Raw genomic sequence first — 23,103 nt, forward strand, 5'->3', positions numbered from 1 at the left:
CTTCCTGCCCCCGGCCCGGTCCTCCCAGCACACATCCTCCTTGGGCAGCATCAGCCCAGAAAACTGGATACCTGGGCCCGACTCCCAGAGAGTCTGTGCCCCCGGGCCTGGCAGGGGCGCAGGCACTGGGACTTTTGAGTGCCGTGTGGAGAACCGCCCTCTGCGGCCGGCAGGCCCTGAGGACGAGGGGAAGGCTGAGCCCTCCCGGCGGACCCGGGAACACACAGCAGCTGGAGCGGGCGGGAAGGCGCTCAGGCTGCCTGAGCCGGCGGGACCCTCACAGAGGGGACGGAGTGAGTGCCTCCCCCGCGTCCGGTCTGTGGCTGGCTGGGAGCAGTCTCCCTTTCGGCACCTGTGGAGCCTTCAGAGGGCATGCCGGGGGCAGGTGAGGGTGGCCGCCGTCCACTCCGGGGGGTGTGGGCCCCACGCCGCCTGCCTCAGGCCCTGGCGACCCGCCAGGCTGCTCCCGGGCATGCCTCTCCCTGGGAGAGCTCCAGCTGAGCCCCTCCGACCTCACCTGCCCCCAGCGTCCACACCTGCCTTTCCGGGAGGGGCAGGGCCGCGTGGCCTCCACACGGCGTGGGGCTGGCCTTTCAGCGTTCCTTCAGCCCGAGAACCCCCGAGTCGTTGCATGCACACTCACTGAAGAAAAGCACAGGCACACAAGGAACAAAATGATGCTTTTATTAAAAATCGAACCCATAGCACCTCTCTTCCTACAAGTGTTTTTGTTTTTAAAGGAGATCTAGTTTTCTGCACAATTTCAGAAAATGCGGCCAGGAAAAGTTCAGGACTGACCCAAGCCCCGGATAAACCAGCAGGTGAGGCTGACAGGGAACGAGGCGTGGCCGCTGACCAGTCCCAGGGTTCCCTCCTGATCCCACCTCTCGGACGGTCCACGTGGCAGATGCTGAGCCAGAGAGCGGTGTCTGGATATGCGGACTGACGACTCGCTGGGAGAAGCCACCCTAATCCTAACTACGCTGTGTGCCAGGAATTTGTAAAAACCGAAAACCATGCCATGAACCATTAGAACCATCACGCAAACATGCTGCGGTCCGGTCGCCGTCAAGGGCAAGGGCAGCATCAACAGGGCTTCGCGGAGTGCGTGCCGCCCCCCATGGTCTCCCCCAACGCTGCCCCACGGCTCGTTTTCCTCCGTGACGGCGTGTACCAAGGGCTCCTTAAAATCATGGCTGGGGATGGGAGGGCCTCTCTTTGGGCTGATTTATTCAGAGGGAGGAGGTGCAGGAGATCCAGGAGACGTGCTCCACGGCCGCCAGGTGTGGGGACTGTCCACGGCCCCGCCCTGCCGCTCACCGGCCTGGAAACCTGGGAGCCCCGGCGGGGGGTGGGGGAAGCCTGGGCAAACCCATCTCTGCTGCTCAGGCAGAGAGCGCGGCCCTGCGGCCGCGGTCCTCACGGGAAGGGCAGCTCGCCTGTCCATCGCCGGGCCCTGGATGGGGTCCCCGCGAGGCCGAGCGCTGCACATCTGCAGGGCATTGCTGCGGGAGCAGGCAGGAGAGGACAAGCCTCCTGCCTCCGTTAGAGAAATGGTGCCTGTCCTGGGTTCAGAACCAGGATTACAATCCAATATCCATTTCCCTATCATGTGATTTTGTTTTTTTTCCCTCCCTCAAGAGGAGAGGTTAGGAACCCACGCTTCTCAATGTCACATGGTCTGGAAGCTGAAATCTAACCAGAAACACCCAGTTCTCCCTTGGGTCCAGCGGCTCCCACGCCCCAGAGCCCTGGGACCACGGGGCCAGGCACCGGTGCCAGTGCCATGGCAGCCGCGAGCCGCAGCCTCAGGCCCATGGCAGCCGCGAGCCACAGCCTCAGGCCCACAGTTCCGTCCCGAAGACTGGGCTCCAAGCAGAGAGAACAGGAAGTGTAACGAGCCTGGGGAAAAGGCGCTGCTGTCACAAAACCCCAGAGCGGGACACACACCTCAAACCAAACTGTCCTTGTGCCAGGACATTCCGGCACGCTCCCGTCAGCTAGGCAAGGCTCCGTATGGCTTAGAGGGCAGAGCGCGAAGGCAGAGTGTATCCACGTTCTCTGTCCACTGCTTGTCTCCCAAGAAATTCGAGGTGCAGCCCCGCGGCTTCCTGTCCACTCCCCGTCTGGGGCCCGAGAGGACAGAGGCCGGCCTGTCCAGGGAGATGGGGGGCTAGTCTTTGCAGGGGGAGGCTTTGGGCGGAGCATCCAGGATTTTTGGTTTAGAACGTTTCCCCTCCACTCAGAGAAGGAAGGAGAGAAAGAAGAGATGGAGGGAGGGGGAGGGGGGCCAGGGGGAGGGGGATGGGTGGAGGAAGGGGGGGGCAAGAAAGGAACTTTTCCACACCTCCTACCTCTACTTTTGGAGAAACCGAAAAGGGTTTTTTATCCAACACAAAACTCTAAAACAGAAAAGGTGTTTTTTTTTTCCTCACACAACACAAACTTTTCTTGGTCTCCTGGGGTCACACTCTGCAACTCCGAAAGCAGAGGGTCAAGATGGCCCTCTGCCCTGAGGAGGCGGGAAGAGGGAAGGAGAGACCCCACAGACCACGTGATACAGCCTGGCCCTGAGACAGGATCCCTACTGGCATTGGCCAGGCGCTGGCTCGGGGACAGGCCGGCCCCCCAGGAGGACGGACCGGCCCTGCTCCCTTGTGCTGGGGGGTGTGGATAGGCCCCTGCTGACCAGGCCGGTCACGGGGCCTTCCCACAGGCCCTGCGGCACACCCTGGAAAATTCTAGACTGGGACCAGGGCTGGGGCTTGACCACCTGCACCTCCCCCTCACTGCACAAAAGCGATGTGATGCGCTGGGGGCGGGGCTATGATGCGCTGGGGGCGGGGCTACAGCTTGGACTCATTTTCAGAGCAGCTCAAGCTACTTCCATTTAGCTAAAAATAAACGAAAACAAAATAATAACAATTACAGGGAAAAAAGGTTTCCAGAAAACCCGTTAAGGCTAAGAGCTGGCCGGGGGTCGGGGGCGGGACCACAGCGCTGCGCCAAGGAAGGGCACGGCCACCCGCACGGGAGGGCCTGGGGGGCACAGGGCGGGGTGGGGGGGGGGACTGGGGACCCCATTTTCTCAGAGCCGTTCTGCTTTACTTGGAGACGCCGCGGCTCTGTCTTTCCCGCGGACAAAGTTAAACAATGAACAGAAAGGCACTGCAGACAGCTGAGACGCATTCATTTCATGTGGCATATTTTAAAAAAAGATAAAAAGATTTAAAAAATACTCTGGTTAACAATGCACACCTCTTACACAACCAGCGATTCTGCGGCCGCTGTCTCGTTTCCTCGGGGCGGGGCAGGCGGGCCTGTGCTGTGCACTTGGGAGGAGCTTGGGGGGGGGGGCGGTGGCGGGGGCAGGAGGTGGCTCCCAGATGGGACGCTTCCAGCTCCTGGATGATGGGGGTTGAAAGAAAGGACCGAAGCGGGAAAGCCCCGAGTATTTCACCCGTGGAATGAGCCTTGGCCTCTGCCGCCCTGTTGCCAGGAACTGTGAAGCTGGCTCCTCGCCTAAAGCTGCCGAGTGAGGACATTTCAGAGACGGACACTCAAGGTCGGGAGGCCCCGGGCCCAGGTCAGACACCTGCTCCTCGCGCCGGGAGTCCCCGGTGGGCGCTGGTTCTCAGGCAGGAGGTAGAGCAGAGAGAGGAGAGGCCTGGAGGGCCCCCGCCCCCTCCCCCCAGCCTTCCCGGGCCGCACGATGGAGAAGCCAGGCCCCCAGGGCTCAGGCCTTCCCAGGTCGGGGTGCCGAGCCCTTGCACCCGGCGAAACACACCTTCTCGTAAAAAGAAAAGAAAATCAAAGAAACCTGCTTCCTGCAGCGATGTTACAAAAAACCAGTTAAAAAAACGTTCCTAATTGAAATCGTGTTCACAGGGGGTGAAATCAACCATCAGCGACAGATCCTCTCAACCCAGCTCGAGCCCAGTTCCAGGAAGTGATTGTCTCGACACGGCCGCCGCTCAGCTCACACGAAGGACGAGAAGCCGGTGAGCGGAGTCCGGGCGCCGCGGGCCGCGGGCGCGAACACGGCGCTCTGCGTGGTGACCACCGCGCGCGGGGCCGGCCCAGCCTCCGCTCCCGCCACCGCCTCGTACCTGTGCGGGGCCGTGCCCGCGCGCCGCTTCCATGAGTTGTAGTAGGTGGGGTCGCTCAGGTAGTGGTTGACGAACGAATGCTGGGGTGGCGCGTCCTCGGACTCGGAGTCGGTGACCTGTGGGCGGACGGACGAACGGAACAGGCTCAGCCAGGCGGCCAGGGACAGGGGAGGCCCGGGGCTCAAGGAGCGCGTGGAAGGGGGCTGGCGTGGGAGGGTATGCGGGTGGTCTTGAAGGGGCGGCCCTGGCGGGAGGAGCGGCCACGGAGAATGGGGGGTGTCGAGGAGGGAGGGGACCACGGGGGAGGGGGAGGGCCACACGGGGGTGGAGGGTGGGGGCTGGGGGCCACGGGGTGGGGGAGGGCCTCACGGGGGTGGGGGCCACGGGGCGGGGTGGGGCCACGGGGGGTTGGGGCCGGGGGGGTGGGGGCCACGGGGCTGGGGGCCACGGGGTGGGGGAGGGCCTCACGGGGGTGGGGGCCACGGGGCGGGGTGGGGCCACGGGGGGTGGGGCCACAGGGTGGGGGAGGGACACACGGATGTGGGGGAGGGACACAGGGGTGGGGCCACAGGGTGGGGGAGGGACACACGGGGTGTGAGGGGGCCACACGGGAGGGAGGGCCACATGGGGAAGGGGGAGGGCCACATGGTGGGTGGGGACTGGGGGCCACGGGGTAGGGGAGGGACACGGCGTCGGGGAGGGCCATGGGGGTGTGGGCCACGGGGGTGGGGGAGGGACACACGGGGCGATGGGGGCCACAGGGCGGGGGAGGGACATGGGCGTGGGGGTGGCCGTGGGCAGCAGGGCTGAGCGGAGAGGAGTGGCCATCTAAGGCGGGTGGCGCATCTCACCTGTTTGTCTCCCTTTTCTCTCCCCCCACCACCTGGGTGTGGACTACCCCAGGGCCCACCTCCACAAGACCACGGAGAGCTCAGCGTGTCCACGGGGGTCAAGCTGGGCAGCGGGAGCCAGCTCTTTCCTCCCAGAGGCTCTGCTCCCCTGCCTGTCCCTGTGCCTGAGCGGGTCCCAGGACATGAATCCACTGTACTCTGGCTTCAGGAGAGTCTGCACTCCAACCCCTCCCAGGACAGGTCTACACAGCATCTCCTCTCTCAGGACAGGTCTACACACCATCTCTCTCAGGACAGGTCTACACTCCATTGCCTCCCAGGACAGGTCTACACTCCATCCCCTCCCACAACAGGTCTACACTCCATCCCCTCCCAGGACAGGTCTACACTCCATCCCCTCCCGCAACAGGTCTACGCTCCATCTCAAGGACCAGTCTATACTCCATCCCCTCTCAGGAGAGATCTATACTCCATCTCCTTCCAATGACAGGTCTACACTCCAACCCCTCCCAGGACAGCTCTACTCCATCTCCTTCCAAGGACTGGTCTACACTCCATCCCCTCCCAGATCAGGTTTACACAGCCCCCAGGGGATGCTCTGTGTTCTGTGGAGAATGCTGCAGTGCCCGGGAGTGTGGAAGGCCCAGGCACTGCAGACTGCCCGAGACTATGGCACAGGCCCCCAGACCGAGGGTCTGATGGTGAGCTCAGTCAGGGTGAGGAGACGGTGTCCTCCGTGGGACACATGCCACATCCATGCCGACCTCCGTGGGGAGGTTTCCAAGGACAGAGGCCCTAATTGAGTGTGGTGTCTGCTGTCCAATGTCCTGGGGCCCTTCCCTCTGCATCGCCGAGGGACCTGACCCCTCACCTCGGGGTCCCAGAGCAGCCAGTGGAGGAGGCGGGTGGCTCATGGAGGTTCAAGGTCAGTGAGCCAATGGGAACCCGCCTTGGGAGTTTTCCCGCCGCTCCTGGAAGAGCTGAGTGCTTCCCTGGGGGACGGGGCCGTGGGCCCACCAGGTGGCCCCCAAAGCCACTGCTAAGTCGCTTCAGTCGTGTCCGACTCTGTACGACCCCATAGACGGCAGCCCACCAGGCTCCCCGGTCCCTGGGATTCTCCAGGCAAGAATGCTGGAGTGGGGTGCCATTGCCTTCGCTGGGACACAACAAAACCATGGCACAGAATGGAGAGGGGAGACTCAGAGCTGTTCCTTCAGCTTCTCGCTGTTCCTCTAGGGAGAGGGCGAGTGCGCCCGCCCCATCTTGGGACACATGGGGCCATGGTGAAGGCCTCGGGGCTCCTGTTCAGGTCTCGCTTTCGCTTCCACGAGAAAGCACAGGATTAAAATGCCATTCCTTGTCCTGCTGCCTGCTCTGTTTATTGTTGATATGACATTATTATTTTTTAATGAGGATGTATTTTAGTGAGTTAGAATTATTGACAGAAAGGAAACGCTGCGGGGTCTTTTTTTTTCAAGTTTCCTGTGTGATGTGAAGTAGCGATGTGAGTCCGTTTCCCAGGAAACCGAGGAAGGCCAGCCTGTGATTGGATGAGTCTGCAGACCCGACCATGAGTTTCTAAAGGCGCGTGGATGCCTGGCAAGCAGCTAACAGAGATAATCCCAGGACTTCTGGTGCTGTGCTGGCAAGATGAAAGACTCCAATATTATTAGAGGATTAATTAAGTGAGAGGGGGCTGGTCTAAGTTGGCTGAAGCCAGAGAGACCTTGAAACCTGTTTCTGTGGATTTTGAAAATAATTTTTAAGATGTGATTTGAACAGTAGTCCTGATATAATTCGTAAGCAGCTGGGCGATAAAATGGAGAGAAAGCCCCTTATTTCTAAGTGGAGAAACATCAAGAGCCACAGCGTGTGTCCTGCGAGGCTGCTGGTCTAATTCAGAGCCACTCTGATCAGCCAGGTTCTCCTGCACCTGTGAGCCGGTTCTCAGAATTGTCACTCGAGTAACATTGCTGAAAACGGTTAAAAAACACCCCAGGGAGAAAATGACAGCATCACAATTTTTTTTTTTTCTTTCAGTGAAGTATTAGCTTTGCAGAAGAGCTTTTCCGGCAGAGAGCTCACAGGGTTTTTGCCTCTGGAGGAGAGGGTGGGCAGTAAGGGTGGGCAGGGGACCCCCTACCTGGCTCGTCAACCAACTACCAATACAAAAAATACTTCCAGAATGGCCAGAAGGAGCAGCAGGTCTTCCCCACAGTAGAACAGTGACTTAACTGGGGGAAAATCAAATTATCAACAATCATTTAGAGTCCCTGGAAATGGTGCCAAGGGCATATAGCAAATGGGGCAAGATTTATTGCAGAAAATCTAAAACCACTAAGAAGAGCAAGAGTCTGAGCTGCTTGAACTCTGACCTGCTCCCCCACCCCCAGCTGGGGTGACGGAAGCTCCACTTGGGGAGGGGGAGGCACATGTGGCCAAGAAGCCAGGGCCCCTCCCCTAAGACTCCAGGAATTTGGTTTGACCTGGAGGAGGAAGCCGCGGGCATCTCCCAGCCAGCTGCTTGTCCCCAGCTCCACGATGCAGAGGTATTCCTGGAGGTGTGGTCAGAGAACTGAGCTCCCCTCCTCATCGGGGCTGCTGGGAGGCTGGCCAACGTGCACCAGGTTGGCAGGCTGCCTCACCCTCGTGGCTGGTGGAAGGAGCTCCATGCAGGGGGGCCGGGGCGCAGCCAGAAACCCGGGGGCGTCCATCCCCACCCAGTGCCTCACTGGTCACCATGGAGAAGGGGGCCGTTGTCCCCACCCCAGCTTTGGTGCTGTGACACAGAGGTCCTCATGGCGGGAGAGTCAGCCCTTCTGAACAGAGAGCTCCCAGCTCTGCCTCAGGGGAGTAGCTTTATTTGGACCATGGCATGCCTCAGGGCAGGTGTCCCTGCTGGCTCGGATGGTAAAGAATCTGCCTGCAGGGCAGGAGACCCAGGTTCAGTACCTGGGTCAGGAAGGTCCCCTGGAGAAGGGCATGGCTACCCACTCCAGTATTCTTGCCTGGAGAATCCCATGGACAGAGGAGCTGAACGTGGACATGACTGAGTGACTTAACACTTTCACTTTTCATGCCTCAGGGCATTGCTGGAAACTGTGGAGGCCTCAGGGGCGAGAAATGAAGAGCTAAGTCCTTGATAGCAGCAAGTGGAGCAATAAATGCGCCAGAGGTTTAACGGGAGGACCAGGCAAAGAGACAGCTGACGGGAGCCCTCTTGGGCTTAGAGAAGAATTCAGAGATTAACAACGTCCTGCTGCTGCCTGGGCTGTGATTGGATCCAACTGTGGAGTAATTTATACCCTGGAGCCTTGTCGAAAATAAGAGAGCTGCCAGGGAGAGGAGGTTAACAGCTGGGTGTGATACCAGCTGTGTGGGCCTTCCCAAACCTTAGTGGGGAGGTCAGAACAAGAGACAAGGGGATGCCTAGTGGAGATCTCAGTCGTCCCTGGTTGTCATGGAAACCACATGCCTGCCCAAGGCCACACCTCGGAGGGGTGATGTCAGAGCGGACACGTTGCTGAGGACGTGGCTTCCCTAACTAGTCCAGACGAGTCACTGAACAAATAAGCCAACAACAATGACAACAGACAGGGGGCTGAATATGGGTATTCAAAGTGAATACAAGATACTATTTAAAGTATGTTCTTGTTTTCAAAAAACAGCAAAGTGGGATACATACACAGGGGAAAAAAAGCAGGGAGCCTCAGATATTGGCAGGCAAAGAATTTAAAAGTAGCTATTATAATATGTTCAAAGAACTGAAGGAAACCATGTTTAAAGAATTAAAGTATGCTGACACTATCACACCAAGTGGAGAATATCAATAAAGAGATAGAAATGACTTAAAAGGACCGAATGAGAAGCTCCGGAGTTGAAAAATACCATAACCAAATGCAAAATTCACCGGGGGGCCTCAACAGTAGATCTGAGCTGACAGAGGAAGGACTCAGCGCACTTGGAGACAGACTGAGAGGCTGCTCGCCGTGGTCAGTCACTCAGTCACGCCTGGCTCTAGTCCAAGTGACCCTGTGGACTGTAGCCCATCAGGCTCCTCTGTCCGTGGGATTTTTCAGGCAAGAATATTGGGGTGGGTCATGCAACTTGAAAAACAAAGAGAAAAGAATGAAAAAAAAATAAACACAGACCGGAACACCTGATAAGTGTGACAAAGCTGAGCGCAGCAGCCTGTGCGCAACGAGAACACGGGGTGAGAAGAGAGGGAAAGCAGCAGAAAGACGGTTGAGAGTCACATGACTTAGAACTTCCCAAATCTGGTAAAAAAAAAAAAATCAAGCAAACAAAAAAAACAACTGCATACTTAACAAGCTCAATATACCACAAGATAAACGGAACAAGAGCCACACCCAGACACGTCACAGTTACAGCTAAAATTCTGAAAGACAAAGGCAAAAGAAACTCTTGAAATCGAAGGGAGAAAAATGACTCATCCAGCCCAAGGGAATTCAAATTACGCTAACAGCTGACTTCTGGTCAGAAAAAATGGAGGACAGGAGGCAATGGGCAGGTGTTGAAAGAAGACTGTCAGTCACGAATCTTTTATTTGGCAAAACTGTTTTCATAAATGAAGATGAAATAGGACATTCTGAGATGAAAACAGAAGAATTAATTGCTAGCAGACCTGCCTTATAAGAAATACTAATGGAAGATGGTCAGATTGAAGGCCAGTGACACCAGAGAGCAAATCAAATCCACACACACACAAAAGCAGCAACAAGATCATCACATAGGGAATTATAAAAGGCAGTGTAAGGACCTAGTCTCCTTTCTTCTCTTATCTGATTTAAAAAGCAATTTCCTAAAGCATTAGGTAATAATTATATTGTTGGGTCCATGATATAGAGAAATGTAACAATTATAGTGGAACACAAAGGTGGGGAGAAATGAGAACCAAAAATCGCAAACAGAAGGGTTAACGTGATAAGCTCCAATACTTGCTCACCTTTCTCCTCTCAACTTCTTTAAAAGGTACAGAATTCTGTACAGGTAGAAAGATGCATCCTTGGGTCTGTCACGAATATGGATGCATATAATAATAAGCACAAATGGGGAGGAGAGAATAGATCTATACAAGAATAAAGTTTCTATATGTCACTGAGATTTAGAATAAAAGCACATACTAATACGAGGGCAATCACTATAAAAAGCAACTGAAAAAATATAGTAAAAGCAAAACAAGGGAATGAAAATATCCCCCGGATATACACTAGAAAGTAGGCGCTTAACAACAGCAGCAAAATGACAGTGAAGGAAAAACACAGAAGCAGAGATACGAGGCTGATGGACGGCAAGCAGCAAGCGGCAGGCGTAACTCTGGAGTCAGCAGCAACCACACTAACTGTGAATGGATCAAACAACCTGGTGAGCAGGAGGCACTGCAGGATGAATGAGACGGCATGATCCAACTGTATGCTGTCAACAAGAGACACATTTCAGATCCAAGGCTTCAAACAAGTTGAGAGTGAAGTGATAGAAATGATGTGCCATGTGCACAGGAACCAAAAGAGAGCCGGAGCGACTGTGCTGATGTCAGGCCAAACAGATTCAGACAAAAACTGTGACTGGAGACCAAGAGGGACATGCTATACTGAAAAAAGTCTGTCCACCATGAAGACACCACAGCTACAGACAGACACGCATCTGCAAACAGAGCTCCTAGGTACAGGAAATTAAAGCTGCCGGTAACGGAGAGAGACACAGAGAATGTTGACAGTAACTGTTGGAGACCTCGGTTACGTTAACAGATGGCGGAAAGATCGAGAGTGTGGAAGGCGTGAACGGCACGATAAATCAACTGGACGTGGCAGACACACACGGAACTCTCCACACAGCAACAGGAGAGCAACACGGCCTTTTCAAGGGGGTTCTTACAGCACAGGCCAGATGCTGCCCCGCAAGACAAGACTCAATAAATATAAGAGGGCTGGAGATATACAAAGTATGTTCTTTGACCACAGCGGGATAAAATTAAAAACCATTAACAGCAGAAAATTTGGGAAGCTCATAAATGTGAGGAAACTAAAAACACACACCTAAATAGCCTATGTGGTGAAGACGTGAACTGTGCAGTGTGTGAATGACATCTCAGTCTGGTTAAGAGACCAGACTAGTTCAAAAGAAAGGCTCCCATCGGAGCTGGCACTTCCAAGACCCCATGAATCTGCCTACAACTCTCCCAGGTTGTAAGGTTCAAAGCTGGGCCCCAGGAAGACGACAGAGCACAGAATTCTGGGGGAAAAGACGGGCCTCACTGCATCTACCCGAGAACTCAGGAGCAGACGGGGAGCCCAGGAACGTGAGTTCTTAGCCTGGACTCCCGGAGCCTTCACAGGAGGTGCCCGCCCACCACAGGCTTTGGGGGGCCTGGAACCCCAGGTTCAAGGTGACATGCCTTGGTAGAGACGGCGTCCGCACTTTTGATCAACTTTCTAGAACCAGAAAGTGTTAGGACCCGCAAAGCATCTGTGGGAATCCCGGAAGGAGCCTCTTCCTCCAGGCACAGGGCATGCCACGGCCCGCCCTCACTCAGCCATGCGTCCCGGGCTAGGAGAACTCGGCTGGCCTGGTGGGAGGGACGGAAGGGAGCCCGCCACCTGGGTCTGCATCCAGGTCCACCCAGGAGTGCGTGTCTGGGGAAGACACTCAAAACCCCGGCAAGCCTCAGCTCTCCCACCTGTTACGTGAGGATCCGAACAGCCTCCTTGCAGGATTTAGAGTGCATTTCCCATCCCTCTCGCCTCCTACCCTCACCCGCTCCCTTCTTCCCTTCTTGCTGCCTCCTTCCCCGTGTCTGTGTGTGCATGAGTGCACACGTGTATGCATACATGCATGTATAGGCCTAGCGCCCACAGGCATCTAATGATCCTCCATGCGAATCAGCTGGATCTGACTCGCAAAACGCCCCCGTGTGTGAGAGGACAGACAGACTGGCCCGCGTTTAACCCATTTTGAGCATGCTTTTATGAACAAATAGTCAGAATCCATGAATTCCCAGTCCTGGCAATGCTGGGAATGGCCTCTGTGGCCCGGGTGTTGGGTGGGAGAAGAGGGGAAGGGTGGGGGCCAGTGGGCCCTGCAAGATGAGGGTGAGGGTGCATGTGTGGGGTGGCCTTGGCCTTAGGGGTGTCCTGGGGACACGGACGAGAACCGCCTGCCTCCAGGCCTGGCTGAGGAAGCACTCAGCACTTAGCCCAAGTGGAGCTGGAAAGTCCGCGAGGCAGCACAGGGTCGCTGTGAGCATCGTCCACGATGCTCTTCGAGCCCAGGAAGGTGGGGGCGGGCGCCGCCTCTGACCGCTGACCCGGGGAGCGCTGGACGGCAGCCCACCCCTTCCCGACGCGCCGTCTGTGGGACCAGTGGCTGGAAAAGGCCGCGGCCTCCTCGTCAGGAAGCTGGGCTCAGCGTTCTCGCTTTTCCCTCCACAGACAGCCCCTCGCGCGGACACAGCGCTCCTCCTGCACGCCGGCAGGGTGGCTTGCCGCTTCCAGGAGCCCACGGCTGCGGCGCAGACGGGCAGCCAGCGCCCGCGTCCACGGAGCATGGAGGCCGAGCAGCCCGGCCACTGGGCCCCCTGCCTGGGGGCTGGCCCGTGTGGGCTCCTACACAAACCACAGTTTGAAAGAAGCCGTTTAATTGAGCCTGAGGGTGCAATCAGTCCTAAACTCAGGTCAAAATGAAGGTGAGACTTATTTTAGATTAAATATTGATTTAGAGTGTGAATGCCAAGCGGTGGGGTGGGCCTGCGTGTCTGGCAAACAGCTTGGTGAATTCGTCCCTGTCGCAGCGTCTCTGAAACCCCGCGGTCAGGACTGGGCGCCAAGCTCCCTAACTGCGTCCGCTGGTTCGCTCCTGTGAGATGGGCTCGTGGGGAAGGGGCTTCCCCGTGGAAGTGGGGGTCCTCACGGCGCCCCCACGGCTCCCTCCAGGGAATGTCCCCTCCCAACACAGAGACCTTGCCCAGGACGGGCCCAGCCCAGCAGTCAGTGCCCAGGCACCAAGATGTGTGGGGCGGGGTCCTGGGGGTCACGGCTGGAGGCTGATACCCCTCGGGGGCGGGGTCTCCCTGGTCCCCGGGCTCCCGCCCTGCTCCGGTGACCCCGGTAACTGACCCAGTGGTGCTGTGACCAAAGCCCGCGCTGGCGCACAGGAGGCTGGCGGGAGGGGAAGCCCCTGTCTGGCGTGGGCGGGGGTCCAGGTTCTACCAGTAGGGTGGGTTCGGGCCCCCGTTACCCCTCGGGGGTCCAGAGGCCACCACGTTCCCTGGTGACCTTCAGGTCGGCCAGGTGTCTTTCTGAGCGCAGAGCTAAGCAAGGAGGTTTGCGAACCCAAAGTCCACTCTGGACCAGGGACTGATCGGGGAGGTGGCCTCGCGCACCAGAGACGAGCACGGACCCTCCCCGTCCGGGAAGGGGCGCCCTCTGTCCCGGCTCTGCCTGCTCCGAGCCTGTGTGTGTGTGGAGACGCGGCTGAGACCAGGGCAGGGCCCCGGGGCGACGGGAGGGGCCGCGGCCCGCAGCAGGGCGCGGGCACCCACCTCGGACTCCGTGGCGTCGCCCGGCTTCTCCTGGAGGGCCCCGCTCTCGGTCAGCGCGGCGCCGTTGTACTTGTTGCAGAGGTCTTCGTCGGAGTAGTGCAGCCCGCCGGGGCTCGGCCGGGGCGGGGACCTGGGGGACGGCACACCAGTCAGCCCCGCCTCCTGGCCCGCCCCCTGGCCTCATCGCGGCTGCGTCGAGAGGAAAGCCATGCACAGCCTCTGGCACCGTTTCGGTGCCACGCAAGCAGTTCCCAGGCCGCCCACAGCTTCCAGTGACGCCCGGAGGGGCCGGAGGTCCCCCAAGACCAGGTCCCTACACCTGAGACCTGCCTCTTTATCTCTAGAAACGTCCTTAAACCATTGCTAGCACCCGCCCTCCTGCCCTGGGATTCGGGGGGACTCGTGGGCGTGGGCCTGGCCGGCGTGGGCCCTGGGGTGGGTGCTGCATCCCTACCTGGTCCCATTCTTCTTGGAGAAGGTGTTCTTGACGTTGAGGTGGCGGCTGTTTAGCTCCAAGGCGGCAAACCCTCCGTTGTCCAGGGTCACGGACTCCTCCATGTTGGAGATGCTCTTACCTACATATGGGCGGAGACGGCGCAGATGCGCGTCAGGAAATGGACGTCAGGGGTCCAGCCCCGAGCCTCGTGGAGCAGGGCAGGCTGCCCAGGGTGCTCCGGACCGCCTGCTGGACGAGCCCCAGGCCTGGCGACCCGAGTCAGCGCCCAGGGCAGGCGGAGTCAGGCTGGGGTGTACGGCTACACGTCAACCGTGGAGCAAAACGATATTAGCATTTTGGTGTTTCTTTTCCTTGATGCCAAAATCACGTTGTTGTTGTTTTTTTATCAGTGTCTTATTAAAGAATAGTCAGAGTGCATGAACCTTTTACACCATTGAGGATATTCAATAAATTTCACAATAAAGGCCCAGTCAGAACAAGGAAGTAAGTGGAGGGTAAACATTTAAGGGGGAGGGCTCGAGGGTGCAGGGTCTTTTTCCTGCAGTGATGAACATGCTCCAGAACCAACTGTGGTGATGGTCACACATGTCTGTGAATGTCTGTAACTAAAAATCACTAAAAAATGAGTCCATCAGTACATATCAAAGCAGATTCTACAATCTGCTAGCCAAGCAAAGCCGTAAGTAACCAGGGGGACTGCAGAGCTCCCGGCGGCCCCTGCCTTGCTCGGCATGAGAGTTGGTCCTCACCGCTGTCCCCCTGCCCAGGCTGGCCTCCCCTGCCCTTCCCATCTCCCCCTGCCCCTGCCCAGGGAGCCCCTTCCCCCCACCCCCTCCTTCAGATCACAGCTCAAGGGTGGTGAGACCGGAGAGGACGTTCCGGAGCCCTGAGGTCTCCTCCCTGTGTCGTTTCTCCATGCGGTGCCCGTCACCACCTCTCCGTTTTGTCCTGAGAGGGGCTGGCTGGCTTCCTGCGGTCCTGTCTGCCTCCCCTGCTAGGCTGTGAGCTCTCGGAGGCACAGACCCAGGGATGCTCACACAACCTTGTTCTTGGTGAGGTCCCAGCCCCCGGGACACTGCCCGAGCACACACCAGGGGCTTCACGCATGTTTTGTTGAATTCACCAGCATTTCCTATCCCAAGGATCCTGTCTGCCGGGGACCCCACAGCCCTCCGCTCGCCTCGGTGTTCTGCTTGTGTGCAACGGGGAAAGCCAGCAGCACGCAGACAGCAGCAGATGAAAGAGGAAGTCGCCTGCGCGTCGGGGTTGGGGTTGTTGGGAGGCAAGCAGGTGAATATTATACTCAGAGAGGAAGTCTGATCTTGTACAAGAGAGCGTGTCGTCCGGGAGGGGTGGAACGAGGCTGCAGCACAGTGGTTTGGGCTCTGCGTGTCTCCTGGGCGGGCAGGGAGACATTCTGGTGGACAACTTTTTTTTTTTTTTTTTTCTTTTTTTCTGGGCATTAATGATGATGTTAAGTGAACGCTCCAGGGTGAGGCTGAGGATTGGAAGCTGCAAGTCAGATTGGACTCTGCGGTCTGCTTCCCAGATGGAGAGGGAGAGGAGGGAAGGCAGGGCGACTTTCTCTGCACCAGACGTGGGATTCTGTAATAGCATTAACTCGGGAAAATGACATGTCATTCATACACTGTAAATCCCGCAGGAATCAAATCTGATTTACGAACACTTGTTAGAAGTGAATTTACACAGAAAAAAATAAATCCTTTCCTGGAGGAATGAATGGCTCAACGTTACAGAAGCAAATGGCAGGCACTTTAGGGCCTCCTGGTTTTATTAACCCTCTTGGTGCAGGGACTACAGTGCTGGGGGCTGCGGTCGGGGCATCTCAGGGCCCCTTTCACAGAGGACCGTTTCCAGCACCCTGGAAGGTTCCCTCCCTGTTTATACTTCTGCACTAAGAACACCCACCATCCTGCCTTCTAGAAACATCCATTCATTAGGCTGCTCCTGACCTTCCTGTAAAGCAAGCCACGCTGTCTGTGCCCTTCCATGGCCGGCTCTGCCCACGTTCATTTGTCCATTTTTCTAGTGATGGGGACTCTCTCGGCTGTGGACACTCACTGAGCACTTGCTCCACGCCAGGCCCAGCCGTGCTGGGAAAACGGGGCCCAGGCTGCAGAAGGCTCAGAGCCGGGGTGCGGGCCCAGGCAGCACTCGCCCCATCGTGAGAAGGGCTGGACCACAGACCCGACTAACCATCCTGAGTGGCACCGAGGCAACTGAGCCGCACCCCGATGGCTGTTCTTGTGATACTGAAGGGGCCATTTCTCATCTCTTGAACACTTTCCACTTTTTTTTTTTTGAAGGTCCTAGCAGTATTTACATATTGCATCCATGTGTTTAAATTTACCAGTTAAAGTTAGCACACCTTTAAATCTCTGGGTGGAAAGAGATATGATATAAAAACAGCAATCAGTGAGTGCTCAGTCGCTCAGTTGTGTCAGACTCTTTGTGACCCCATGGACTGTAGCCCACCAGGCTCCTCGGACCATGGGATTCTCCCGGCAAGAATACTGGAGTGGGTTGCCATTTCCTTCTTCCACTTTCCACATTTTAATCATACTAAAAACCACTCCTGCATTTGAGCAGCTGCAGAAATGGGAACAGATTCTCAGGGGCTGAAGGATAAGGGACACGTGGCCTGCGTGAGGGCAGAGCCGGCCAGACGCCGGTGCCCAGAGCCCCGGTTTCCTGCCTCCAGAGGGACGTGTGCCTGTCTTAGGGACTGAAATGCAGCGTGGTGTGGGCACCCCAGACCCAGGAGGGACAAGCCCGACGTCTCGGCCCCAGGTCCCCGGGGGAGGCGGGGGCGTCCCCACCTGTGCCGCAGTTGCGGTACTTCTTGCTCTGGCCGTGCAGCAGCAGCGAGAACACCACCAGCAGGATGACCAGCAGACTGGAGAGCGCCATCACCAGGAGGAACCACCACTGCTCGTAGAAGGGCGTCTCCACCTGAGCTGCAGGGCGACAGGCGCACGGTTACATGGACAGAAAATCTGTCCCCGCCGTGACCGGGGTGGGGGGACCCCTGCCTGGTCTGGGTTGTCCTGGGCAGATCCACTGGTTTCCCGGAGAAGAAGCTCTGGGTCCACTGTCTCTCGGGCCTGGGGTCCCCTCGCCCCTGCTGCCCCCACCCCAGGCCTTGGCCAGCAAACTTACATTCTCCCAGTTTTATCTGTTGTCTGGGTTACAGGGAGGGAGGGACAGAAGTGCCCGGCCTTGCTCGTCTCTCCCAGTATGGGGGCTTTCTCCCGAGACACCCGCAAATCCCCTGGCCGCCCCTGTTCCTGCTGCCACCACCTGGTCTCACCACCTCCGCCTGCCAGCAGAACCCCCGCTGAATCCTTGACATCGCAGGGAGTTCTCGGGTGGAAAGTTGGCCCCTCCTGCAAGTGCTGCGCCCACGGGCCTGGGTGCCCTCAGTCTAAGCCTGTGAGCCTCACGACCGACCCCTCTGGGCCGAGAGCTGGACGCGCCCACACCCTCCCAGGAACCTCTGCTCACACGCTGCGGCTGGGGGGCCTGTCTGCTACCTGTTGGCCTCCGCCGCCGCACCAGGGCTTCCCGCCCACGGAAGCTGGGGCTTACGCTGCGGCTGGGGGGCCTGTCTGCTACCTGTCGGCCTCCGCCGCCGCACCAGGGCTCCCCGCCCACGGAAGCTGGGGCTCACGCTGCGGCTGGGGGGCCTGTCTGCTACCTGTCGGCCTCCGCCGCCGCACCAGGGCTCCCCACCACGGAAGCTGGGGCTCACGCTGCGGCTGGGGGGCCTGTCTGCTGCCTGTCGGCCTCCGCCGCCGCACCAGGGCTCCCCGCCCACGGAAGCTGGGGCTCACGCTGCGGCTGGGGGGCCTGTCTGCTACCTGTCGGCCTCCGCCGCCGCACCAGGGCTCCCCGCCCACGGAAGCTGGGGCTGCGTTCTGTGCATTTTGTGCCCCCAGCAAAACTGAGAGTCACTTTGAAGGAGGATTGTCTTCTTCCTCATGTTTTATTCTGTTTACTAAGGAGAGAGAGATGGGAGTCGCTCTTTGCCAGGTGCCGGATGGCCCTGGGGTCCCCTCGTGCCTTCCACTTGCTTCCCTGTTGGGGGCATTGGATGTGCGGGACAGGACGGAAGCCCCAAGGTCTGCCGCCCAGAAGCAGAAACCCACCGGAAGGGTCTCAGCGGATGGACGTGAAGCGTGTGCGCCCTGCCAGCAAGCGGAAGTCCTCTCTGGCTACTGTGACAGTCCAGGGAGGAAGCCTTGGCAGGCGGAAGCGCTTTAGATCCGACACACATGAGCTGGATTTCAGAGGGATGTGTGAACCACGGTGCCCACGGCCCCGAGGACCGGGAGCCGTGTTCTTACGTAGGAACCAGCCTCTGCCGCCCCCTCTGCGTGTGCGCGATTGCAAGCCCTGTGCATTTGGAACTGCTTTTTGTAATTTTTTATATGTGGTCAAGGGAGGCAAACCCTGAATTGCTGGATGCAGTGATGGGCTTCCTTATTCCATTCTCTCTACTTTGGGGTGTGTTTACAAGTTTCTTCATAAAGACGAAGTAGAAGAGGTAGATTTGGCCTTTCTGCCTATTTTTCATTAAACAAGTGAGTGGTGCCCAGGCTGTCCCTCTCACCAAGCGCCCCTGGAATCCACGGTGCTCCCAGACCAGGAGGCACGGGGCCCGGGTGCCCACAGACGCTCCCCTCCCTCCAGGCCCACTCAAGGAAAGGATGAAGGATGTTTCCAATTTAAACAAGCGCAGTCAGCAGCTTAAACAGATGTGACTACGGGGATGGGGAACATATTTGTCTTGATTGGAAGGAAGGCTCGTGGTTTCTGGCCCAGAATCGGCTTGCGACCTCCAAACGTCTCTGCAGCCAGCTCCCTTCTCAAGTCGGCTCCAGGTGGTCGGCCTGCAGCCACCCCCACATCTAGAGCCTGGCTTGCAATCTCGGCGGCGTGGAAGGACCACCTTGGAGCTAGAAAATCATCAGGCCCAGACCCGTGACCCCCGTGACGCAACTGCTGTCCGGGGTGGGGCCCTGAACGACTGTTTTCTAACTGTTCCCGAGGGTGGCCCCTAAGGTGCAGCTGGGGTGGAGGCCCACTCCTCACCTGCGTCCGGGGCCCCAGGAGCGGGTCCAGGCCGCGTAACCAGCCTGCCCCACAGCTGGTCCCCCCACTGCTCCCCCAGCCTCATGCAGGCTCTCCCTTCCCTGCGGCCATCCCCCTGCACCCTTCAAGACCCAGGCCCAGGGCCGTCACTTCCTCCCGGCGGTCACACCCCTCGTCACATCACTGGTGAGGACGGGGTCTGTCGGCACTGACACTTGAGCTCCAGGTAAAGGAGCCTGGCCGCCCCCTCCATGTCTGTGCTACCCCCATGGCTGAGCCGGGGCTGACACTGGAGCCGGCAGCCCTTGGCCTCCAATCTCAGGCACCGGGGGCACCGGGCCCCTCGGCTGGCATCCCTCAAGGACGCCTGGGCTGACATCCCTCAAGGACGCCTGGGTTGACACAACCACGTGTCCAGGGCTCGCACTGTCCCCGATGGCGGCTGGGGACGGGCAGGTTGGTGCAATCTTGCTTTTCAACTTTCGGCTCAACAGTAAGGATGCATCCGCTAACAGAGGGTCTCGGGCTGCACTGTGCAGGGGACGTCTTCTCCCCTGGGGGGACCCTGCCCAGCTCAAGCTGAGGCCCTAGCTCTGACAGAGGGCGAGAGGAGCTCAGTGAGGCCAGGACATCTCCTCCAGGGATGGCTGTGCTCTGGGCCCATGCCGCCCGCCCACCCCCCGGGGTCCCCAGGCGGGGCTCCTACCTGACACGGCAGCGGAGGGGCTGCTGGGCTCCCCGTAGCCCGCCTGGTTCACGGCCACCACCCGGAACTCGTAGGTCACTCCTTGCCTGAGCTGGTCCAGGCTGACGGTGTAGGCCGTGGCGCCCCACGGAATGTCCTTGGCAAACATGTCCCACAGGCCTTCGTCTGCGGGGCAGCAAGGACGGAGTTCAGGGTGCCCGTCTCCCACACGGAGGCCCGGCGGGTGGACGCTGCCCGCCTTGCCCTCAGCCCCCTGCTCCCTCCCCAGGCTGGGGCCTCGCTCTCCTGAACGGACGCCGCCGAGGCTGCCAGATGGGCGGAAGCATCTTCCCTACATCCTCCTGGCCTCTGGCTCTGCCGTCTCCTCTTGGTGTAGGGCGCTGGCTCTTTCTGGGACGTCCTGCTGTCCCTGCCCACCGCGTGTCCCTAAGCCCCAAGTTCCCTCTATCCCGACTCACTGAGGACACGCGCCCCTGCCCCCAAGGGCCCAGAGGCCCCCACGCACACCAGCCTCCACTGAGTTCTCAGCCCCACTGCCTTATCACTGGAAATGACAGTCCAGCAGGCGGGTCAAAGAGAAGACGCTGAACCACAGCCTCGTGCACCAGCCAGCTCCCAGGTCCGGGGTGACGCTGTGACGCTGTCTACACTGGGTGGTCACTGTGGCACGCCTGGTGCAGCTTTCGATAATCGATAGCGGGTCATGTTCTCTCACGGGGCGATGGCACTGAGGGGCAGCTGGCATGGAGAGGCAGGCAGGGGCTCTGGGCCAACCCCACAGGGGCCTCGGCCCCTCACCTGGGGACCTGGCTTCACCTCCTGAGCCAAACCCCTGAAGCGCCTTCCTCGAGTTCAAGCATCCTTTGGAGGGGCTTCAGTGCCAAACCTGCCCTAAGACCAGTTGTTTTTAGTCTCTTTCCGGGAGCTACTAGACACAAGTATAGATTTTAAAAGATGTACTGGATTCTGACTCTTTGCAGTCCATGGGGTCGCAGAGTCAGACACGACTGAGCGACTGAACGACAACTGAATTTTGAACTTAAACGCCCACGTTCACAGAGCATTATTCACAGGAGCCGAGAGGTGATGAAAGCAACCTGTGCCCATCGACGGAGGGACGGATAAATAAGATGGTCCATCCAGCCACACAGAGAAGTGCGATCCAGCCTCAGAAAGGGAGACATTCTCGTGCCTGCTGACACAGCATGGATGAAGCTCGAGGGTGTGACACTGCGTCACACACACACAGACGCTGGACGGGTCCAGTCTAGGAGGTTCCCCGAGCGAATCCACAGGGACAGAAGGGAGAGGGGTGGGTGCCAGGGGCTGAGATGTGACTTAATGAGGACAGAGCCTCAGTCCGGGAAGATGAACAAGCTAGGGACGATGGTGCACAGCCGTGTGGACATACTTAATGCTGCCGAGCCGCACACGCACAGAAGGCTAAGGCGGCAAACATACATCACGCGTTTTACCAAATAAAAATAGGTACTGAATTTCTTTAAACCCTGACATACAGGAAAACATTAACAAAACTGAAACTGAAGCCAGAAAATCAGACGCAGAGAGAAAGGAAGCAGCTAGACAGCCTTGGCGCGAAGCTGCCTCACCACGCGTGAGCTGTGTGACCTTAGGGAGAGGGTTTAACCTCTCTGTGCCTCACTGGAGAACGCGGGCAACATCTACGTCACAGGCGTGCCTCGGGCACTGAACGGGTCAGCACTGATGAAGTGCTCGGTAAGCAGTACATCCACCGAGTATTTGCGAAATCCAGTCTCTATGGAGCTCGTTGGGTAAAAAGTGGCCTCCGGGCCCACACTGTTCGTTTGAAGCACTGATCCTCCGTGAATTATAAATTCTGTTATAGGAGCAGGTGGGTGATCTTTTACAAAGAGCAGGCAATCTGGAGAGGAACAGCGCATTTGAACGTGCATGCTTCACAGGGAGGACGCCTCTCTGGGAAGCAGCCTCGTCACACGCCTCAGAACAGCAGCGGCTCGAGGATCAGCCCACGGTCAACAGCAGATCACCCGTGTGTGAGTCTGTGTTTGCACAGGGCTTACAGTGTGCACCAGTTAAGCACTGTAGTCACGGGTTAACAAAGGAATGGATGCGGGCGAGACTTGAAAGGCACAGACCTCCGTACAGAGGGGGAGCGCGATGACTATTTATTTCTAAATGCTCACCAAGACACCCATTACCATTAACAACGTCCAAATGGCAAGTCATCGCTTAAGCTTCCTCTTCCTTCTGAGACCGTTAGGGTTCGCACATTCGATTGTTCTCTGTGGTCGATTTCTGGTGTGAAGGCTGCGCTTTCCCTGCAGGCCCTGCTCCCTCGCCTGGAGGCCTCGGGAGGCCCTGCTCTCGCTCCACGCCCTCCCCCCACCGGCTCCATCCACAAGCACTTCAGAGCTCTGCTCAGGCCCCGTTCCAGCCAACAGGGAGCCAGATGAGACTTCTGTTCTCAACGAGCTCCTGATAAATCTACAGGTGGGGGTGGAGGAAAACCAACAAGGTCATCTCTCCCTTTCAGATTCACCTCCTGGAGGCCAGCCCTGACCTACTCCTGCACTCTAGGAAGAGACGGCAGCGTCCGCCTCTGGGCCTCCAGGACACTTCTCTACGTTTACCTGTCTGTCTGTACCGATGGGCTTGCGAATGTTTCAAGAGTTCAACAGGTATCAGTTGACATGATTCACTCCCCCTTTCTTACCTCTCCCTTCTTACTTCATTCCTTCTTTTCTCCTCTTCCTCCTTCTCTCCATCCATCTTTCCTTTCTTCCACCCATTCACTCTTCCATCTACCCATCCATCTGTTTATCTTTCCGTCCACCCATCCATCCACCCACCCACCCACCCATCCATCCACCCATCTCTGTACCCCCAAAGCTTTTCACAGGGCCTGGCACAAGCAGGTTTTCAATAAAATAACCACCTCTATTTATTTAGTGCTTACTATGAGCAAGTCACTGTTCCAAGGGCTTTAAACATTGAAAGAATTGTGTGGTGTTTTCCCTCTTAGAAGATAGTTTTATGCTGTCAAAGAGACTAAAGGAAAAACACAGACCCTAATACACTGGATAGTGCCTAAACCCACTGTAATTAAGGGGCTAACAAGACCGTGAAAGGTACTCCCAGACTGTCCTCAGCAGCTCGAGCACTCCTGCAGTGGGTTCTCTGAGTGTCTTTGGCACTAAAGTTTCTGTAGTACTTTCCTGCTACTTGAAGAAAAAAAAAATGATTTCCCCTTCCTCTCCCGTCACCCAGAGGCCACATTTTATTTTAAATGCTCTGTCATAGCTCCA

At 57.7% G+C, this 23,103-nt stretch overlaps 1 protein-coding gene and 1 long non-coding RNA gene across 2 annotated transcripts in view; one reads left to right on the forward strand and one right to left on the reverse strand.

Annotated features, from left to right (window-relative positions):
* Positions 1-663: 663 nt before the first annotated feature.
* Positions 664-23,103, reverse strand: part of SDK1 (sidekick cell adhesion molecule 1) — a 745,496-nt gene continuing 723,056 nt past the window's right edge. The window contains exons 41-45 of the mRNA XM_070780283.1: positions 19,796-19,960; positions 16,815-16,952; positions 13,972-14,092; positions 13,518-13,647; positions 664-4,225 (exon numbers count right to left, since the gene is read on the reverse strand). Of these exons, the coding sequence (XP_070636384.1) occupies positions 3,980-4,225; positions 13,518-13,647; positions 13,972-14,092; positions 16,815-16,952; positions 19,796-19,960 (800 nt within the window). The 3' untranslated portion in view covers positions 664-3,979. The remainder of the gene's footprint in view (positions 4,226-13,517; positions 13,648-13,971; positions 14,093-16,814; positions 16,953-19,795; positions 19,961-23,103) is intronic.
* LOC139179786 (uncharacterized) lies at positions 3,886-6,322 on the forward strand. Its single transcript, XR_011564147.1, has 2 exons — positions 3,886-4,001; positions 5,013-6,322. It is a non-coding gene; the product is annotated as an uncharacterized lncRNA (long non-coding RNA).

Source organism: Bos indicus, chromosome 25 (assembly GCF_029378745.1).
Source record: "Bos indicus isolate NIAB-ARS_2022 breed Sahiwal x Tharparkar chromosome 25, NIAB-ARS_B.indTharparkar_mat_pri_1.0, whole genome shotgun sequence".
Classification (NCBI taxonomy): Eukaryota; Metazoa; Chordata; class Mammalia; order Artiodactyla; family Bovidae; genus Bos; species Bos indicus.